The sequence below is a fragment of the Periophthalmus magnuspinnatus genome, chromosome 13 (assembly GCF_009829125.3).
Source record: "Periophthalmus magnuspinnatus isolate fPerMag1 chromosome 13, fPerMag1.2.pri, whole genome shotgun sequence".
Lineage (NCBI taxonomy): Eukaryota > Metazoa > Chordata > Actinopteri > Gobiiformes > Gobiidae > Periophthalmus > Periophthalmus magnuspinnatus.
This window is the reverse complement of record NC_047138.1, coordinates 15,648,755-15,670,219: the sequence shown is the minus strand read 5'-3', so window position 1 is coordinate 15,670,219 and position 21,465 is coordinate 15,648,755. Positions and strand designations below refer to the sequence as shown.

General features: G+C 40.7%; 1 protein-coding gene across 1 annotated transcript in view; it reads left to right on the top strand.

Annotated features, from left to right (window-relative positions):
- The window catches only part of LOC117380664 (WD repeat-containing protein 49-like), a 53,252-nt gene extending 32,227 nt beyond the window's left edge, over nucleotides 1–21,025 (top strand). The window contains exons 13-18 of the mRNA XM_055226202.1: nucleotides 7,278–7,364; nucleotides 9,726–9,791; nucleotides 11,639–11,829; nucleotides 14,246–14,443; nucleotides 20,666–20,768; nucleotides 21,009–21,025. Of these exons, the coding sequence (XP_055082177.1) occupies nucleotides 7,278–7,364; nucleotides 9,726–9,791; nucleotides 11,639–11,829; nucleotides 14,246–14,443; nucleotides 20,666–20,768; nucleotides 21,009–21,025 (662 nt within the window). The remainder of the gene's footprint in view (nucleotides 1–7,277; nucleotides 7,365–9,725; nucleotides 9,792–11,638; nucleotides 11,830–14,245; nucleotides 14,444–20,665; nucleotides 20,769–21,008) is intronic.
- Nucleotides 21,026–21,465: the final 440 nt, after the last annotated feature.

Sequence of the window (21,465 nt, the reverse complement as noted above, 5' to 3'; positions counted from 1 at the left end):
CTGCCATCAGCTGGTCTCCATGGAGGTGCTGCTGCTTGCTCCATGGGTAGTGCCATCAGGCAAAGTTAGGGGTCATATCTGTGGATAGGCGCACTCCAGTCTCACTTAAAATGCATGTTTTTCAATGTATTTTCGAGCAATAAAAACACTTGTAATTAAATAAATCCCATATGCCATACATAAGATGCATGAAGACAAGCAGGTGGCCATAAAAGTTCCATAATGCACCTTTAAAAGCTAATTTAAACATAATTTTCAATCTGGTTATTCTGATAAATATTCGTTGTTGAAGCTATTGCGTCAAAGTAACTGTAGAATGGTTAATACTGTTTTTGCCCCTCTTACATCATTATGCCATTCTCGAAATTGTTCTTTTAAAAACAAAATGACTTCAAACACTCCTACCCAGAAAGTACGTGCATTCCACTCACTGCATGTGATGTGGCTCCAAAAACTTCAAAATCTAGCAATTGATCACAGTTGGAGGAACAAAAAAGCAAAATGGCTTACTCTTAAATTTTCAAATTCACACCAGGATTTTTGAAATGTAAAAACACCCACACCTCTAGCTAACAGAAGCAGCCGTGGAAATATATTTTTTTTACTGTTAACTTTAAAAAAAAAATGTCTACAAAGTTACAAAAACTCCCAACTTTTTACTATTTACGATCAAGGCAACTTCACAGTAACAGCATTAGTCAACGTCGTTTATGACAAAGAGGGTAAATTGCCCTCTATTCACTGTACAAAAGCTACAAAAATCACCTCATAAGTTTCACTTTATCTGCCTTTAGGAATTCAACTGGCAACTCTCCAGCTGTGGGTCCACTCCTGTATATATCAAACCTTCAAATAAGCAAGGCTGTATCCTCTATTGCACATTTCGTTCAGCTCGGAAGTGCAAAGTTAGATAAGAGGGGCTATTCTCAAAAGCTGAAAGTGGCTCGGAAAGAATTGGAGCTAGAACAAAACCACAATCTGAGTGCTACTTTGTGATCCTGCAAACTTCCTCAAAAACTTTCTTCCCACAATTTCGCTTTTGTCGACAACTTGAGTTTGTCTGCCCCTCGTACAACTTTCTTTTATATTTCCGTTCATATCCCCTGCAAGCCCGCCGCATTCGATCTCCCGCCCACGTAGCACACTCGCTCTGCACCCACCAACTCCAATTTAAACCCAATGCCCAATTTAAATGATGTTTATTAGCCCGCTCGCAGTGGGAGTGTGGGGGGATGAAACGAAGAACTTTCAAGTGTGTGTGTGTGTGTGTGCGTACGTGTGTGTGTGTGTGCGTGTGTGTGAGAGAGAGATACAGGAAGGCAGTGGGGGGTCCTACATGAGCTTCAATAGTAAAAGTGTGTGTACAAATGTGACTGTCAGAAACTAAAAGTAAAAATGTATAAATTCAGTATATTTGGTTTTCCATAATACTCCCTCTTTCATATATAAAGCAATATATATATATAATTACATTTGTAAGTTTTACCAACTGAGTTTATGTAATAAGGTGAAGCCATACCTGCCTCGCACAAACCTGGAGCGTGTCATATATGCCTTCATCACCTGTAGACAACTGTAACTCCTTGTACTGTGGGTTGGACCAGGGCTTCAGGAAATGTGAGCCATTTCTCCTGTGTTGGCGTCTTTGCACTGGCTCCATGTCAGCTTCAGGGTTTAGTTTTAGATTGTTTAGATGTTTTTTAAATGCCTCCACGGGTTGGCCCCTTCCTATCTCTGGAACAACTTCCTCTGTGTATTTGAACAGTCCAATCTATAAATATTTTTAAATCTTTGTTGAAAACTCATTTATTTGCACTGGCTTTTAACATGAACAGAGCAGGACGCTTGTATTGTATGATTTAATTGTATTTTTGCATGTTTTGTTTTATAAGATGCACTTTATTTTGCCTTTGCGCAGCACTTGGGCAGCTGTGGTTGTTTTTTAAATGTGCTTCATAAATAAATTTGACTTGACTAATCATTTTACATGGTGCCCCTACATATTAGTATTTTACATTTGTACATAATCACAAGCGTGGTCCTAACTTGTGTTTATTCCTGACAAGTCCAGAATGATGGGATCAGTGGTTACTTATCATTTACAAACACAATCACAATTGTCCCACCTCAGATGACTTTAGTGCTTTGCTCATTGTTTCTGCAGAAATCCGTGTTGTTTTTCAGTCCCCGTCTTAAATATTTTTTGTCCTAAGCAGCCATATTTGTTTTGATACGGATAGACCATGTGTGTCCCTGATTGGCTAATCCACCTGTCAATCACCCCTATCTGAACTCAAGGAGACTGAAGAAGTGTGTATTCTGCATCTCAGGCAATTACATTCTAGGAGTGACATGTAGTTGCACCTGGTACTAATAAAAAGTTCTATCCCATTTAAGGCAGCAAAATGATAAACATGAATTTGTAAGTTTTCTTTATAGATAATATTTAACATTTAGGAACTTTAAAGGTGCACTATGTAACTTTTATGGTGAAGGGAAAAGAAGCTGACATCACCAAGTCAAGCTACAAGTCAGATCTGTGAAGAGGTGCTTAATTAGAAGCACACCTTTTGTGCTCTTATTCAAATGCACGTTTTGTTAATTAATATATATTTTTATATTAATTTAGGATTACTGCAGACAGAAGAACGTTACATTCACTCTACCACCTGAGCTCTTAAGCAACATGTTTCTGTACTTCATAATTATCCTATGCCTCTATGTCTGGCTCAAAATTAGGTTTAACAAAAGTGAGGGCTCATCTAGTGTTTTCCGCCATTTGCCTTACCACATAATTAAACAAACTATGCCATTAAATAATTTCATTGACTTTGGTGACGTTGATGCTACATTCAGTTCAACAGCATATCGCCATAGTTTTCACAGTTCCTACAATTTTACATCAACAGCCAGCTCTTTTCTTGACTTCCACTCTTTTAAAACATTTTTTTTCTTAACCAATTTGAGCAGAAAATACAGGACTGAGAAGCTTTGACGCATTAGTTTCAGTTGGCAGCGCCTTTCCTCCAGGTTGCACTGAGTAATGTTGTTTTCCCATCTAAACCATCCATGCTGCCAAATGATGTGCTAGCATGCGCCAAATGAATGGCAATCACGGCACATCGGCAACAAAAGTCAATTTAAACTTTTTTTTTTTTGAGAAACATGTTGACGACTTCGGCGTCTTTGGGATCGGCCACGCAGCTGCTCGTCTCATGTATCGGGATTTGGCTGGAGTTGGAATGGGAACTTTCTCATTGAATATTCTGAATGCTCGCTCTGGGTTCCGCTTGGCTTCTCCTCTCACTGGGGTCTTGTAGCACCTTCGCAGTGACAGACCCCGCCATTTTTAATCCTCCACAGCTCAACACCTTCCAAACAGCTCCCAAACAAACTCGTGTGAACTTTGATTGATGCTCCGAATGGGATTAAGGTGTAAAAAGTTCCAGGCAGGAAGTCGGAAGTGAATGAAAGTTCGGGGGTGTTGACGACGTAGTGCATCGGTGATTTGGAGAAAGTTTGCCAGGGTTGTGTAGTAGTAAATCTTTCATGGCTGTTTGGACGGAATCAGAAGTAAGTTTTAAAAGATGATATGTGCTTCTGAGAGTAACAATTTTTTTTTATACACATACCATAAATCATCTCTTTGGTCTTTCCAAATCTTACCCATTTATTAATTATTCACAACCTCTGCTCTATGCATGTCTAATCTGGACTTTTTCAACTTCTTCTTCAAGTATTATTTCCAAGTACTATTAACTTTTTAGTCTTACTTGCCTACATTTAAGTTTTCTGGCAACAGTGTTGCAAATATTCCTGATCTATTGTGGTCATTTCCAATCCAATTTCCAAACCAATTTCTATACTGTTGTTGTATCCTTAGGCAAGATACATACCCACCTGAATCCGGTATGTGCGTGAGTGACTGGTGATCAGGACAGGTGTGGCTACAATAGTAATAGCAGAGATGCTATATATAGTATTGTAGTGCTCTGGGTATTTTGAAAAGCGCTTTATAACCCCAAGGCTTAGTTAATTAATCAATTTTAATAGTATATTATATAATAATATAATTGACTATCACAAGCATGTTAATTTGACCTGGAACCTTTCACAGATGCTTCTCTCAATCCAAATATCTCACTAATATTATAGAAATACCCTTTTGAGCTTTCTGATTCCCCATTCTCTCTATCACATCTTTGTTTCTTTAAAGACGGGGTATTTTACTTCTACACGATATCAACTGCTGACACTGACATTTATATCACCATGTTGCCAAAAACAACATATTAACGTGTTTGATAAGTTTCAGTTTCGTTTTTGATGCTTTGAGTCCCCAGTCCCTTTGCTCTCCACACTGGGTCACTCCTCCTTCAGAGCGCTATCACATTACAATGAGCATGGATGACATCTAAAACCTCTTGCAGCATGTTTTTGATGAGGAAACAATGTTACAACATGGTAGAAAGCTAAAAAAAATAGTTTTGCATAATTTCCCCTTTTTAATTTATAAAGCAATATATATAATTACATTTGGACACGAGTTTAAACATTGTCATGCTTGAAAAATATCAGACAAGTCAATCCAAGTATTCAAAATGGAAGTGGAAAATGCAGCAAATACAACACAATACAACTTACCAATACATTCAAATAACAGAACACAAATATCGTTGTCTTCTTAAAGGTTAACTCTCCCCTCTGTTCTTCCCACTCTATTTCGGTGCTGCAATCACACATTCCTTCTCCATACATAAAAGTCAGTTGAAATACAGGCGCGCTCGTGGTCCGCATCAATAATTTAGAGCGGCGACAGTCTCATAAAGATGATTCCTTATTGCTCCGACAGACACACGGCTACATCCCTCACACACTTGCACATATGTGATTAGACTACAGGCCTGATGAGACACTAAGGCTTCACGGTTTTCCCAGGTATCGATATTGGCTCGATACTGAAAGTTTGACGGATATTTATAGTGGTATTTTTTTCTGCACTGCCCCAGTTTGTGTGTGCCCATGTGTCGTTCCCAGTTTGTGCATCAAATTTGTATTTCTGAACAGACTAATGATGAAAAAAAATGGAAATAGAAGAGACATTAAAATAAAATATGGCTGTATTTTTACATCATCATGCAACAAATGATTTTACATCCCAGATAAATATATTTTGTTATTATTTTTACAAAAGTGCAAAGTTAATTTGTAAACTCAATAACTATAACTTAAATGTAGTCCTCAATGTAGTCCTTGCTTGGATACATAGACAGTATATATAAATGAAAATAGCTACACTGCTAATTGCTTCCAGCTCCATCGACTCTGGCTCCAATTGACTTTACATTGAAAAATTGTCACCCGTCTCTCTGTAACTGCTGCAATGAGTCTCATCATTTTTGTCATTTACAAATTAACCAACTCTACATGATCCTTGTGTTTTTATTTCGCTATTGTGTCCATAAATCAAGGTATGAACATTAATAACCAACAAATCAGATGCCTTCTTTTCCGAGTTCGCTCCTGCTAGTGTTAGCAACAGGTTTGATCGACAGCGTTGCTAAGCACCTGTTCCCTGCTAAACCAGCTGTGTGGACGGAAAGAGGCTTTACCTTCACCGGTTTCGCTCCGGATTGGCTCTTTGGTTGCTTTGATTCTCACGGTTGTAATTCCTAATATGCAACTTGGCTCCAAATATGACCCTATAACTGCTAGCACTAATGAGCTTCATTTGACAGGAGCCGAAACGCTATGGGTGACGTTACACTCACTTAGTCCACTTCTTTATACAGCCTATGCTTGAATATTAAAGACTTATTATCAGTATCTGCAAACATTTGTTACTGGCCACAACTGTCAGAAACAAATAACTTAGACAAAACCAAAATGAAAGTGAGGCTTGGTAAGAAAAATTGTAAAATCTGCCGTTTTCATTATAAAAAAACACATTTCCATAAAAACAAACTGCAAATTTCTGTCAGATATTTATTGTAACAGTTATTGTAATATCTTTAGTTTTTTGCGATACTGATTATTGCATCAGTCAATATAGTGATATTTTTTGCCATAAAACCCTAATACACCATCTGATCTGAAGATCCTCTTAAAGTCAGTGCTGAGTAGAGGGAACAGATGGGAACGAGAGACAGATTGGTGTAAGTGGTTGTAGTGGAAAAGATGCATAATTTAGTAGAAAGAGGAAGGTTTAGGCAAAACAGTTGTACTCTGGCTTATTTTGATTTTTTATGTGTAAAGTTGTTTTCAAGGTCAACTGATGGATAATTTAGGGCTGAGCAATATGGCGATAAAACTCTAATTGTGATCAGATCCCTGTGACGATATGCTGTTTTAGTGTTATCATCCTGAGTGTGACAAACAATAGGGATGAAAGGAAGTAACACACAACCCAGATGGTAACCGGGTAAATAATAATAGCTCTTTTAATTATAAAGTACAAGTAAAAGAATACAACTTACATCTGATATAGAAGTATAAGTGTTCAATAAAACTACATAACAATGAAAGGAGGCTCAACGAAATAAATCACAAAGGCCGAGCGAGGCAGTTACAGGTAATTAAAAAGGGGGCGGCACTGGCAGGTAGAGACCGTGGATTGGTGGCACGGGGAGAGCGATTCGCCAACCACCGGCCAGGGAAATGTTCCACCAATCAGTAGACAGGATCACTGCCAGCATTTTGGCATATGAAATGAAGACACGCAGATAAGTAGACACAAGAGGGCGCAGTAGTTTTCTGTTTAATGCGGCACTATGTTAAAACACAGGCCTTCCTATTGGTCAGCCTCTGTTATGCTCTGAGTGACAGGTGGATTTAACCAATTGCAGTGAAGGGTGAAGCAGTAGATGGCTTTAATTTACTCTTAATGACAGATAAAAACATTGAATAACATAACATGAATTGGGATAAAAGCAAAATCATGATGTTGGATCTTGATCTTTGGCCCTAGAATAATTATTTTTTGCTTCGTGAGAAAATTAATTTTATGTTTTGACAATTTTGCTTTTAAATTTCAAGGCAAGGCAACTTGATTTGTATAGCACAATTCATACACAAAGTAATTCAAAGTGCTTTACAGAATGAGAAGGACACCAACATGCTTCTCAAATGATTATGGAAATAACTACCATTCATTACAGAACTATCATTCATTACAAAGTCAATGAATTCTGACATTCTAATTTATGAGTATCACTTTTGTCAATACTAAAAAACATTATTTATCAAATAGATTTATTTATTCATTTTGCTGTGTCCAGGGAGCTGTAATGGGGAAATAACAGTGTGGAACAACAGCACAGAGAAAGTGCTGAGGAGACTGCAGATAAATACTGGACCAAACGGGGGTAAGTCAAATGTGAGTTTCCCTTCAAACTGAGGCACTTTATTTCTATGGAAAATGGTAGGAATTTCAGATATTTGCTGTTCTCACAATAAATACTATATCCAGTTATTGTTCAATACAAATACTTTTTGGGAGTCCATATTTATCGTGAGTAATTTTTTTCTTTGTACCAATTGAAAATTTTTTGGTTAATTTTTGACATCATGATGCTGTAGATCAGGGGTGTCAGACTCATTTTGACAGAGGGCCACATCAGCAAAATGGTTGCTCTCAAAGATGTAAATGTAAGACAGTATAAATGATGACTAAATGACTACCGGTAAATAATGTAATGTAAATGTAAAACTTTTTTTTTTATCTTGTTAATTAACCATTTCTGTATTTATTACTTATTCAAATCACGAATATTGCATATGAATTTGCATAGATATGAAAAAAACATCTGTGTAAATGTGTATCTCCTGATAAACTCATATTTTAAGACAGTCATACCTTTTAATTTACCTTGTCGTGGGCCACATAAGGTGACATGGCGGGCCACATTGTGTCCTTGGGCCTTGAGTTTGACACATGTGCCGTAGATGATTGACTCATTGACTATGACTCATTATAAACGCAATCTAACTACTTAACTGTTGCTTTCTGTTATTTATTTATTTATTGCAGCTCAATTTTTTTTTTCAACAATATTGTACATTTAGAATACTTTTTGGAGGATAATTCTGTTTTATGGTCTGGCTTCAATATTATCATTTATTTACTTCAGCAATATATCACACTCCAAAATGTGTTATCATGACAAGCCTAGGCACTCATACTTCCTAAACAGTAAACATTTGTATATTTAGGTAGTCATGTGACCCAAGCTGTACTATAGGAATCTTATTAACAGCAATGATATTAGTACATGGTTCTTAATGTAACAGATTTCAGGATTAGGACCTTGCAAGATGGGTCCGCCAAACTAACACAGTGATGCAGAAAGAGCCTACAGAACTATCCAGTCAGAAATAGCTAGTAGTTTTTGAATATTGCTTGACCAGATTTCCCTATATTGCTAGTGTAAAAATGACATCCCAACATTCTACAGGCCAATAATATTCAATACAGACAGGGGGCAGCTATGAATGAATATTGTTAAAATGTAGGTTTTTGTTACAATACAGTGAGTTCCTGGCTTTAGTTACCAATAGCAGTGATCGGGTTCAGCATTTGTGTTTACTTTTTGGATAATTCATGGCAAAGTACAATGTAATCAATAGGGGAATCTGGGAGTATACGTCATCACATTCTATCTATCTGATCTGACCAACACAAAAGTTCTATCAGTCTGGTCTGCACCACCTCCTCTGAGTCTCAGCCCAAACTCAGACAAAGCCGTCCAATCAGGTTACTTTATTTCAGTCACATGGGAAATAGACAAGTCCATTTCTCATCCATCAGTTTCTTAGTCCTTTTTGTTGTAAGCTGCCATATTTGTTTTGACACAAATGGGCCACACACGTCCCTTATTGGCTAATCCATCTTTCACTGCATGCCTTTGTTAAGCTATAGAGATGCCTGTATTTTTGTAGCCCTAGCTCCTCATATGTAAAGCATTAGTTATTATTAACACGATAATGAATCTAGCAAACAGTAAGTGACAGTAGCTCAGTCGGTAGTGTTTGTCTTCTGATCTAAAAGTTGGCAGTTCAAATCCTACTAAGGACTTAAAAAAACAAAACAACAAAACTATCATCCGTTGAGCAGTCAGGTCCACTAACCCACAGGTCGGCGGTGTGATTCCAACTCCCATAAATGAATGCTGTTGTTGTGTCCTTGGGTGAGACACTTAACGCATCTCACCCCCACTGCCTGCGCACACTGGTGTATGAATGTGTGTGTAAATGGGTGGGTGGTTCCTTGATGTAAAGTGTAATCTAAAAATGTGACTGTGTGGTTTTCAGATTATAGAATGTGAAAATGTCATTCTCTCAGATGGGGATAAGAGACTGTTTTTCCTATTAAATACATTGTACTTTGCCATGAAAGATAAGAGATAAAAGATAAATTCACAAATGTTAAACCTGGCCATTTATATTATTTACTACACACAAGCCCCCCATCTGCATTGCTGGGTTTCAGATGACATCTAAACATTCTATAGGTCAATCATATTTAATACAGACAGAGGGGCAAGTAAAATTCTTAATATTCTTAAATATTTGTTGTAATACAGTGAGTTCTGGGGTCTAGTCACTAATACTGAACAGGTTTAACATTTGTGAATTTACCTTTTGCACCAAATTAATCAACTAATTATAAAACACTCTTCAACCTTCTTTTCAGTTATTCTTCCTGTCTTCCTGTTTTCCTCCACTAGACAAAACCAATAAAGCCAGCAATTGTTTGCTCTACATACCAGGACGACAGAACACATCGTCTACAGGTAACTTATTAATCTTGACATTGTAATAGTGTACCATGTCTCTGGGTACCTTATAACTGAATACATGAGCTCTGCATCGCCCGTGGAGCTGCCATCGTGCCTGCAACCACTTTAAAGCAATAAACTCCAGCGCAGCCACTACCAACGCGATTTCCTTTTCAATGTACTTCGACAGCACCTGTTGTTTTTATTCATGTTGATTTATATACAAGCGTATTACTAGCTGCAGCTTCAGTTACAATTTTTGCCTTGTAGCAAAGCATTATTAGCTTTTGGAGACTTTACGGCAGCGGGTAGAAGTGATTTTGACGAATATATGGGGCCTGTAGCTCGCTCTAAGCCCTCTATAAACACAGTGGACCTCGAGTCAATAGAGCAGTGCATTTTGTCGGATAATGGAGTTGGCAGGTGGGGTTCTAGATGAATTTTAAGTGTGGGACATATTCACTTGGCTGTTTGTATTATAAGATATTAAAAAGGATAGGACATTCCTACACTGAGACTTGTAAGGGTACAGTTAATTTACAATCAGGTCCAAATAGCTTATTATTACATGACTTTGAGGGCACATCATGCGTCATAGTAGCATAAGATTTTTAAAAAGTAACATGGACCTGTTTTTAGAGTTGAAGTTGTCCATAGCTTGAGTAAGTTTCATGAACGTTAAAGAAGGCCTATTGTGCTCTATAGTTATAATCTATGATATCCGTGGATCATTATTTTAGAATTTGAACACTTTAATCTCAAAATTCATCTAACACGACTTAACTCTTCTGTGTTAGAAAACTGCAGTGCCCAATGCAATATGGCATCTTAAAAATAAGCGATTAAAGATGGCTCAAACATGCACAAATCACTCCAAATAAAACTTTGATTGAGTAAATGGTGAAAGGAACCAACTATAACATGGTTGAAAGTTAATAAGTCCACTTTAAGTCCATCAAACAAAATCGGTATAGTGACAAGTCTGATGTTGATAGGTCAGAGTGCAAAGTGACAATGCTAATAAAATATATGTGTAAGAGCGATAAGACAAATTACTTACAAACAGCGTATTTAGCATTTAGTATGCAAGCTGTTTTTGACTGGAGTGTCCCACAGATGTCAGGCGCCATCTTTCTTTTATTGATTGATCATCAAATCAAATAAAAATAGTCTTTCAATACTAACTTTGTGAACATAAAACGACTTTTAATTAGAGCAATTTAAGTCAAAAATAGTTTAATTTTTCTTCCTCCAAAGTCTGAACTCTGCTCCAAACCACATGCTTGACTGACTGTAAAAGCCTGTGGTTTGGCTGTGGACGTCTTGATTAAAAAGACCCAAGCTGTTCTGAGCTTGATTCCATTAGTTGAGCAGCCTCAACTTCACTGCGTTGAATAAATAAACAAAAAAATATATAAAATGAAGAAAAAAGAAAAGGAAAATGATTTATATGTGTGATTATGTATATTTTTCATACAGTATATTTAGTGAGGGTGTAGTATTTTGGTAAATGTAGTAATTCATTTAATAATATATATGTTTTGTTATTGATGTGGACATAGTAGTAGTTTATTCTCTTGTCTCTTGAGCGATGAACCATACATAGATTATAATTTTGTTATGGAGACGGTTAGCATAAGTATTTGTTCTTGGGACTAAACATGGGAAATCAGCATTTCAGTTTTATGCATCTAAAACCTGGAGCAATCTTCCTGAAGATGTGAGACAGGCCTCTACTTTGACAATGTTTAAATCCAGGCTCAAAATGGTTCTGTTTAGCTGTGCATATGACTGAAAGGTTTTTATTCTGCACATAAACTTGCCTTTCCTTCATTTTTACATAATCTTCATTTATGTTTTAGGTGGTGCAGACTTGGTGTGGTGTGGAGGTTCAGGCACAGTGACGTTCTGGAACACCGCCCACAGTTGTGTTCTGGGGCAATTCACAGCCCACAGCAGTGACCTGGGGCCCGTCGTAATGACTGTGAGCCCATGTGGAGTATATTTAGTGACCGCAGACAAGGAGGGGACAGTGAAGACATGGGACATACAGGTACATTTATCTATTATCAGCTTTTAATTAGTTTGTTTCTTTCAAACCTTTTCTACCATAGACCACTGTGGACAAATGAGGGATTACATGGACTAGTTTCTAAGTCTTTGTGAAGAAGTAATTACATTTACCTGTGTTTATAATTAATAACCAAAAGAAGAAAACACAAATGTTAAATCTGATAATTTCCCTTTTCAACAGCTAGATGTAAGTGATAGTTTAGGCAAAAATCTGTTACTTCAGTCAAAAGCTTGGGCAGACTGTGATCTATTCTACAGCCAAAACGTAACACTTTAATTCACAATCAAAGTTAATGATCTGCTAAGGTGCTGTACCTGATTTGTATGATCTTATAACATGAAAATCAGAACTAGTTCATTTTAAACTGTTTACAGTGGTCCAAAGTTATTCCTCACTTACCTTATGTATTCTGAGTATCCTAATTATGAGTTTATAAAGTGGGTTTACAAATGTGTTTTTTTACAATTTCAGAGACCAGAGTGGAGTTTTGGTGTCACAGTAAACCTAACAGTGCTAATTAGATGCAGACATTACACAATGCAAGAGCTGCTCATACAATATATCTGTGCTGGGGTGAGACTAATTTTGCTCAAATACATGGGGAAAGAATCAGGTAGAGGGCCTTTAACATGGGCATTTCTTCAGCAAAAAGTTTGCACCTTCACATAACTGTTGTAAAATTTGACTTTGATGGCTTGAAACAATAGATGTATAAAGAAGTGGACTAAGGGAGTGTAACGTCATTCATAGCGTTTGGCTCCAGTCAGATAAAACTCATTGAGGCTAGCAATTATAGGGGCGAATTTGGAGCTAGTTCTATATTTGGAATTAAAATAAAATAAGACCAACATGACAAGCCTGACAGCAGGAGTTACAGGGAGAGGGGTGACAGTTTTCCAATGTTAAGTGAATTGATCCAGAAGCGCACCCATGCTCACCTCACCTTAGGTTAGCTATGTCCATTTAAATATACAGTCTATGCTTGTAATGTGCCAAAAGGACTTAAGAACTAGGACTAAATAGTTGTTTGAGTTGACGAAATGGAGCTCAACAGTGACCGCCCACCCCTGGTTCCAAAGTAAATTTCCCATTCACTTTTCCCATAGACTTTCCTAAAAAAAATATATATTAAAAGTTTGAAAGCTTGATCATATCTAATCATCTATGTGGTAACTAAAGACCACAAAATCTGAAATCTGAAACTTTATAAACATAAACTTTATGGACTTAAAACAGCCGTGTTATGGATATTGGTTATCACATAGCTGGTTAGCCTCCACAATGCCTTTGAACTCTTAATATCTGAATTTTTCAAGTTAGTCTATGGGAAAAATGAACGGAAAATTTACTTCCGGAGCTAGAGCGGACTTTGAAGTGGTTGGGACAGTTGAGCTCCATTACATACCCAAAGACGATAGTATTATGCCAGTTGAAACCTCGCAATTCTTAATGCCTCGTTTGAACTATTTAAGAGTTTGTGAAACCTTTAAAAGCTCTTTTGACTTTTTGACTTCGACTCCACAGACCTGGATTAGAGCTTTAGTCTCAGATGTGCTGTCATGCCTCTAATCACTGTGAAAGAACACCCTATTGATACTATTCTAAACTAAACTCCTCTCTCTGTCACTACTTACGAGACGAGAGCAGCTCCGATGGATGCATCTCAATTGGCTTCCATTTTATTTTATGGAAATGTACATAAAGCAGTCTTAAAGAGGTTCTGTGAGCTAACTGCTAAGGGAAGAAAATCCAATCCTGTGGCTAATTTGGAACAGGGTAATGTGTACTACTACAACTAAAACACAGGGGTTCACTTTGTTATAATAGTTGTCACTTTAAAGGGACTGTACCCGATTTTTTCCACATATTTGAGTAATAATATATTGTATAAGCAGCTCTTGAGGTCAAAATAAGTCCGCTGTGTACTGTGCATCTAATTAAAAGAGAGTTGTATTATCCCGTTACTAGTTGTGCAGTTAACATGATAGTTGTTATAGCATTATCTTGGCAGCAAAACTCCACACTGGCCTCTAAAAGTTGTGAAAAGAGCTTATAAACTCATTGTGGTAAATAATTAGGATGCTCAGAATACATAAGGTAAGTGAGGAATAACTTGAAACCACTGCAAATTGTTAAAAAATGATTTAATCAGTACAGTCAGTACAAATGACGCAGAGTGAGATTCTATTTTAAAATTCTCCAAGGGCAGAGTTTAAACTTTATGTTACATTTGAAAACTAATGCGCTAATTGCGATGTTTCAGCTTTGATGATAAAACAATCCCGCGTTGCTTTGATGTAAGTTCTGATATGCATTTTTAAAGAGTGGGAGAGTTGCTTCTAGACATAACATAAAGTAATAATAATGCATTCTAATTAGACGTCTCATCCCACAGAATTACTGCCTCAGCGCGACCCAGCGAGTGACGAATGAACCTCCTGAACTTCTGCGTACGTCCCGCCCACACCTGGACCATGTCACTCACCTGGAGGCATGTCTCCACGGCGAAAGGCTCCTCCTCCTCTCCGCCTCATTGGACAGCAGTGTGGCACTCAGTTACCTGCCAGGAGAGCTCATTGGTTACTTTGGACAGGTAAAATTACAATACACTCTAACATTTTGGCAAGGAATTAAGAACATGTCATGTCCACCCCGTATCAAAAGTGACCAGAATTTTCTCAAGGAGTTTAATTCCTGTCCAATGCATTTCTTAAACCTTAATCTTAAAGAACTGAAGAAGCCACTTGGATGTTGTCACACGTCCATCCATCCATCCATCCATCCATTTTCTTCCGCTTATCCGGAGCCGGGTCGCGGGGCAGCAGTCTAAGCAGGGACTCCCAAACTTCCCTTACCCCAGACATGTCCTCCAGCTCTTCCGGTGGGATCCCAAGGCGTTCCCAGGCCAGCCGAGAGACATAGTCCCTCCAGCGTGTCCTGGGTCTTCCCCGGGGCCTCCTCCCGGTGGGACATGCCCAGAACACCTCCCTAGGGAGGCATCCAGGAGGCATCCTGAGCAGATGCCCGAGCCACCTCAGCTGGCTCCTCTCAATGTGTGGGAGCAGCGGCTCTACTCTGAGCTCCTCCCGTGCGACTGAGCTCCTCACCCTATCCCTAAGGGTGCGCCCAGCCACTCTGCGGAGGAAACCCATTTCGGCCACTTGTATCCGCGTTCTTGTCCTTTCGGTCATTACCCAGAGCTCATGACCATAGGTTAGGGTAGGAACGTAGATTGACCGGTAAATCGAGAGCTTCACCTTCCGGCTCAGCTCCTTCTTCACCACAACGGACCGATACGCGACCGCATCACTGCAGATGCTGCACTGATACACCTGTCAATTTCACGCTCCATCCTTTCCTCAGTCATGAACAAGACCCCGAGATACTTGAACTCCTCCACTTGGGGCAGAGACTCACCACCCACCCGGAGAGGGCAAACCACCTTTTTCCGGTCGAGAACCATGGCCTCGGATTTAGAGGAGCTGATTCTCATCCCAGCCACTTCACATTCGGCTGCAAACCGCCCCAGTGCCTGCTGCAGGTCCTGGCTCGATGAAGCCATCAGGACAACATCATCCGCAAACAGCAGAGATGAAATCTCTGTGGTTCCCAAACCAGACCTCCTCCGGCCCCTGGCTGCGCCTAGAAATTCTGTCCATAAATATAATGAACAGAACCGGTGACAAAGGGCAGCCCTGCGGAGTCCAACATGCACCAGGAACAGGTCTGACTTACTGCCTGCAATGCGAACACAGCTCCTGCTCCGGTCATACAGGGACCGGACAGCCCTTAGCAAAGGGCCCCGGACCCCATACTCCCGGAGCACCCCCCAAAGGACACCACGAGGCACACGGTCGAATGCCTTCTCCAAATCCACAAAACACATGTGGACTAGTTGGGCATACTCCCATGAACCCTCAAGGACCCGATGGAGAGTATAAAGCTGGTCCAGTGTTCCACGACCGGGACGAAAACCACACTGCTCCTCCTGAATCCGAGGTTCGACTATCGGTCGGATTCTCCTCTCCAGTACCCTGGAGTAGACCTTACCGGGAAGGCTGAGGAGTGTGATTCCCCTGTAATTGGAACACACCCTTCGGTCCCCCTTCTTATACAGAGGGACCACCACCCCGGTCTGCCACTCCATTGGTACTGTCCCCGACCGCCACGCGATGTTGCAGGGACGTGTCAGCCAAGACAGTCCCACAACATCCAGAGACTTGAGGTACTCGGGACGGATCTCGTCCACCCCCGGAGCCTTGCCACCGAGGAGCTTGCTAACCACCTCAGTGACTTCAACTAGGGTGATGGACGAGTCCGCCTCCGGGTCCCCAGTCTCTGCTTCCTCCTCGGAAGACATGACGGGGGGATTGAGGAGATCATCAAAGTATTCCTTCCACCGCCCGACAACATCCCCAGTCGAGGTCAGCAGCTCTCCACCCGCACTGTAAACAGTGTTGGTGAAGCACTGCTTCCCCCTCCTGAGGCGTCTGACGGTTTGCCAGAATTTCTTTGAGGCCGTCCGATAGTCCTCCTCCATGGCCTCCCCGAACTCCTCCCAACCCCGAGTTTTTGCCTCTGCAACCGCACGAGCCGCAGCACGCTTGGCCTGCCTGTACTCATCGGCTGCCTCAGGAGTCCCACGAGCAACAAGGCTCAATAGGACTCCTTCTTCAGCTTGACGGCATCCCTTACTTCCGGTGTCCACCACCGGGTTCGGGGATTGCCGCCGCGACAAGCACCACAGACCTTATGACCACAGCTACAAGCGGCCGCATCGACAATAGAAGTGGAGAACATGGCCCACTCAGAGTCCATGTCTCCAGCCTCCCCCGGGATCAGGGAGAAGTTCTCCCGGAGGTGTGAGTTGAAGACCCCTCTGACAGAAGGCTCTGCCAGGCGTTCCCAACAGACCCTTACAATACGCTTGGGTCTGCCAGGTCTGTCCGGCTCACTCCTCCGCCAGCAGATCCAACTCACCACCAGGTGGCGATCGGTTGACAGCTCAGCCCCTCTATTCACCCAAGTGTCCAAGACACGCGGTCAGAGATCAGATGACACGACAACAAAGTCGATCATCCACCTCTGACCTAGAGTGTCCTGGTGCCACGTGCACCGATGGACACCCTTGTGCTCGAGCATGGTGTTCATTATGGACAAACTGTGACTAGCACAGAAGTCCAATAACAAAACACCACTCGGGTTCCGATCAGGGAGGCCATTCTTCCCAATCACGCCCCTCCAGGTGTCACTGTCGTTACCCACATGGGCGTTGAAGATCCCCAGGAGAACAACGGAGTCCCCAGTTGGTGCACTGTCTAGTACCCCTCCCAGGGACTCCAAGAAGGCCGGGTACTCTGCACTGCTGTTTGGCCCGTAGGCCGACACAACAGTGAGAGACCTGTCCCCGACCCGAAGGCGCAGGGACGCGACCCTCTCGTTCACCGGAGTGAACCCCAACACGAAGCGGCTGAGCTGTGGGGCAATGAGCAAGCCCACAAAAGCTCGCCACCTCTCCCCGCGGGCAACACCAGAGAAATGGAGAGTCCAGCCCCTCTCAAGAAGTTGGGTTCCAGAGCCCAAACTGTGCGTGGAGGCAAGGCCGACTATATCTTGTCGGTAACGCTCGACCTCCCGCACAAGCTCCGGCTCCTTCCCCCCCAGCGAGGTGACATTCCATGTCCCCAGAGCTAGTCTCCATGTCCAGAGATCCGGTCGTTGAGGCCCCTGCCTTCGACTGCCGCCCAGATCTTCAAGCACTGGCCCCTTACGGATCCTCCTTACGGTGGTGGCTCCACATGAGGACGGCCCCACGTCACTCCTTCGGGCTGAGCCAGGCCGGGCCGAGTGGGGAAAGGCCCGGCCACCAGGCGCTCACTGTCAAGCACCCACCCCAGGCCTGGCTCCAGGGTGGGGCCCCGGTAACGCCGGTCCGGGCGACGTAGCTTGCCTTGTTTTTACACTCTTCATAAGGGGCTTCTGGGCTTCACACTTCCAGTTGACAGAATTCAATTATCTTTTGCGAAAAACTACCTGGAAGAAGAGGGATTACACAGACATAATCTTGAAGAAAACTATGACTTGACATTGATAAAGATTGTCTACAGTTGACAGAGAGACATTACCAGCCTGTCCTCCCAAAAAATAATATATATATTTGAGATAAATTTTCACATACAACTCTGCCCAAAGATTATTATTACATTTTAGATTAATGTTGCGATTTCAATTGTCCAAATTTAAAACATAATGATCCACAAGTGTCATAGATTATAACTAATATAAGACTTAATAAGGTCCATTGAGTTCATACTGGCATTTTACTCTAACTAGCATTTTTTTATTGATGTGGCTATTGAGATGTGGGTATGTGACATTTTTTTTACCCTACATGTATCAAATTGCGTATTTTCCGGGCTATAAGTCACTCTGGAATGTCGCTCCGGAATTTGGCACCAGCCAAAAAATGCATAATAATGAAGATAAAAACATATAAACACATATAAGTTGCACTGGACTATAAGACGCATTTTTTGGGGAAATGTATTTTACAAAATCTGAGACCAAGAACAGACATTTTATCTTTAAATGCAAGTTTTAATATTATATTATATTGATATGTATTCAGCTACATGAAGCATAGACAGCGAACTGAATACATGTCTGGTATGTTAATGTAAGGTATTAACAGTTAATCAGGTATCTAAAGCATAAAAAACAAGCTAACAAGTTTACGAAACTCTCGATCTCACTCCAAATCACTAAATCCATTGAATTCTTAATCCTCGGTGACGACGTGGCTGTCATACTGGTACACAAGCCTAGATTGCCCTCGTGCAGTTGTCAGTGTGACAATAATGAAGATGCGAAATTATATATTTTAATAATTTCACTTATAAGGCGCATCTGTGCAACTTATAGTCTGGAAAATATGGTAATTACTAGGATATGGGGCTAGGTGAGTATATGAATAATGAGAAAACTCTCAAGTAACATAAGTGTCCACCAGACCTTTCACAGAATATTTTTTGCAGAATTTTCCTTGAATAAAACCCAGTACATACTGCACCTGGCATGCCAAAACAGTGCACTTTCTTCCCTGATTTGTTGACTACTGCTGGCACTATATGACCAGTGGTACTATTTCTCATCCAGCCCTGCACCGCCTAAATCCATTGTTGCGCTATTCTTTGGCACACTGTGAGCACCGCTGTCAGACGACCACTCTTTCTTCCTTTCCCCTCTGGTTCAAACTCGGAGCGGCGCATGTGGGCTGTGATATAGCTAGCCTCCCACGTGGCCCCTCGCTGCTGGGCGCTTGTATCCATTTGAGGAAACAGAAATGAAACCCGGCAGAGTCACGGTTAGGCAGGCATGTCAGAATTGGGCCATATTAGGTCTGCCCGGGGCGGTGTCTGCAGACTTTTGCTTCACTTGTGGTTTGCCGTAGGCTCTCAAACACACATATGCCTTATGCTCACGCCGACTAAACTGTAAACTGTATAGGAGTGAGGTAAGCCTGGGCTGGACACACCTTTTTTCCCTTTACTATACAACTAAGCCACTAGAATGTTTTATTATATTAGCCTAAATTAGCCATGAATAACCCTTTTTCTATACATTACAAAGTAGTTAATCTGGAACCTTGTCTTATCCCCACCTAAGTTCCTCAAGATCAAATTGCTGATCAGATCTGTGGAGAAGTCAGCCTGCTCACAGAAAGAGGGCATGTTCTTTTTTGCAATGAACCTACCTGTAATTGAGTACCGTATTTTCTGGACTATAAATCACACTTTTTTTCACAGTTTGGCCAGGGGTGCGGCTTATACTCAGATGTGACTTATATCTCTGTTATTGTCACTGACACCCGCGCAAGGGCACTCTGGGCTTGTGTACCAGTATCTCCTACTCCTGTACCATTGAAAATTTCAACATTATGGTAATTTAAAAGACATGTGAGAAAGACTGAACAAAAATGCTCCCTAAAAGAAAATCATATTCTGGAACGCTCCTTGTTCAGAAGCTACACCGAGGATGAAGAATTCAATGGATTTAGTGATTTGAAGTGAGATTGAGAGTAAAGTTAACTTGTTAGTTTGTTTTTTATGCTTTAGTTATCTGATTAACTGTTAATATCTTACGTTAACATACCAGACATGTATTCAGTTCTGCTATTGTACTGCTATTCAGCCTTGTTGTTCTCTATTTTCTTGTTATTATTATAACTGGCCTTTAAAGATAAAATGTCTGTTCTTGGTCTCAAATTCTGTAAAATAAATTTCCCCAAAAAATGGTCCAGTGACTCCGGAAAATACAGAAAACGTAAGATACATCACTGTGGAGACAGGCAGGCATGCAGGTGGTGGACCCTTTTGCCAGAAAAGTTACATAATGTGCCTTTACCTACTCTATTACAATCTTTATGAAGACCATGTACGATTTTATCCACTAATGTAACAGTTTCACTCCACTTCACCAGACTGGAGCCTTCTTAATTGCATTTATTATTCGTGATGCATTCTAACACGTTTCTCGCTCATTACTGGCAGTCTGTGCACACATTCTGTATGTAAATAAAAGACTTCATTCATATTCAGAGTATCAGGTTATCAAAGGATACATGGTTAATTATGCATATGTTTTGGAGCAAAATACAGTCGGCAAATACTTAGAAAAATCTCTTCAAAAGACTCTAGGTTGCTTCCGATTTTCCCTGTAGCTACATGACCCCAGATAAACTGTTGGAGTGTTCTGGTGATGGGGTCAGCTTATGTAAGTGATGCTACAGATTGCTGAATATTGTTGTGGTTTGTAGGAGGAGAGCTGGAGTTTAGAAAGAACTGGACTGGAGCATCCTCTGAGGGGATTGGAATGGGACCAGAAAGACAGAAGAGGAGAAGAGGCAGAGACACAAGAGGGTACACCTGGGAGAGCTGAACACTGAAGACTGTGATTGTCACAGTAGTGAATAAGAAGTAATAGTCATTATTTGATGGTTATTAGTGAAAGCAATTTAAAAATAGATAGGAGTTTAGAGGGAAGTTTAACTGACAGTGCATCTTTTTCTTTATTTACCAAACGTTACAAAATACATTTTCAGGACTCCTCAATATACAGTACAGATTGTGAATGTGGTGTGTGAGTCTCTCTTCCCTCAGGGAAGCTGTGGCTGTAATAGTAGCATACTACCACTGAGTGTGGAGTGAATGAGTAATGACTCCATTGTAGTGTAGTCTATGCTCTCATCAAGTGTCAAAAAAAAAGTTGGATTTTATTTTCTCAAATCTACACGCCTAAGACATGCAGTTTTCCAGCTTGTGTAGGGCGAAATAGGCGTTTAGTCTGTCCTAGGCCTTAGTTACTCATAGTAAGAATTCATGTTTTTCAAGGCATTTTTGAGAAATAAAAACACTTGTAATTGAATAAATGCAAGATAGAGTTTAATACTATATGTTGGAACCTTCCAGGACACAAGCACCAAAAAAGTAGCATAGTGCACCTTTAATATAGTATTCATTAATTGCAAGTCCAGTCAGAAGTATGTCAGAAGTATCTAAAATATTTTCTTTGTCATTTGCGTCTTCAGAGCCAGAGTCCCTCTCAGCTGTATGTGGT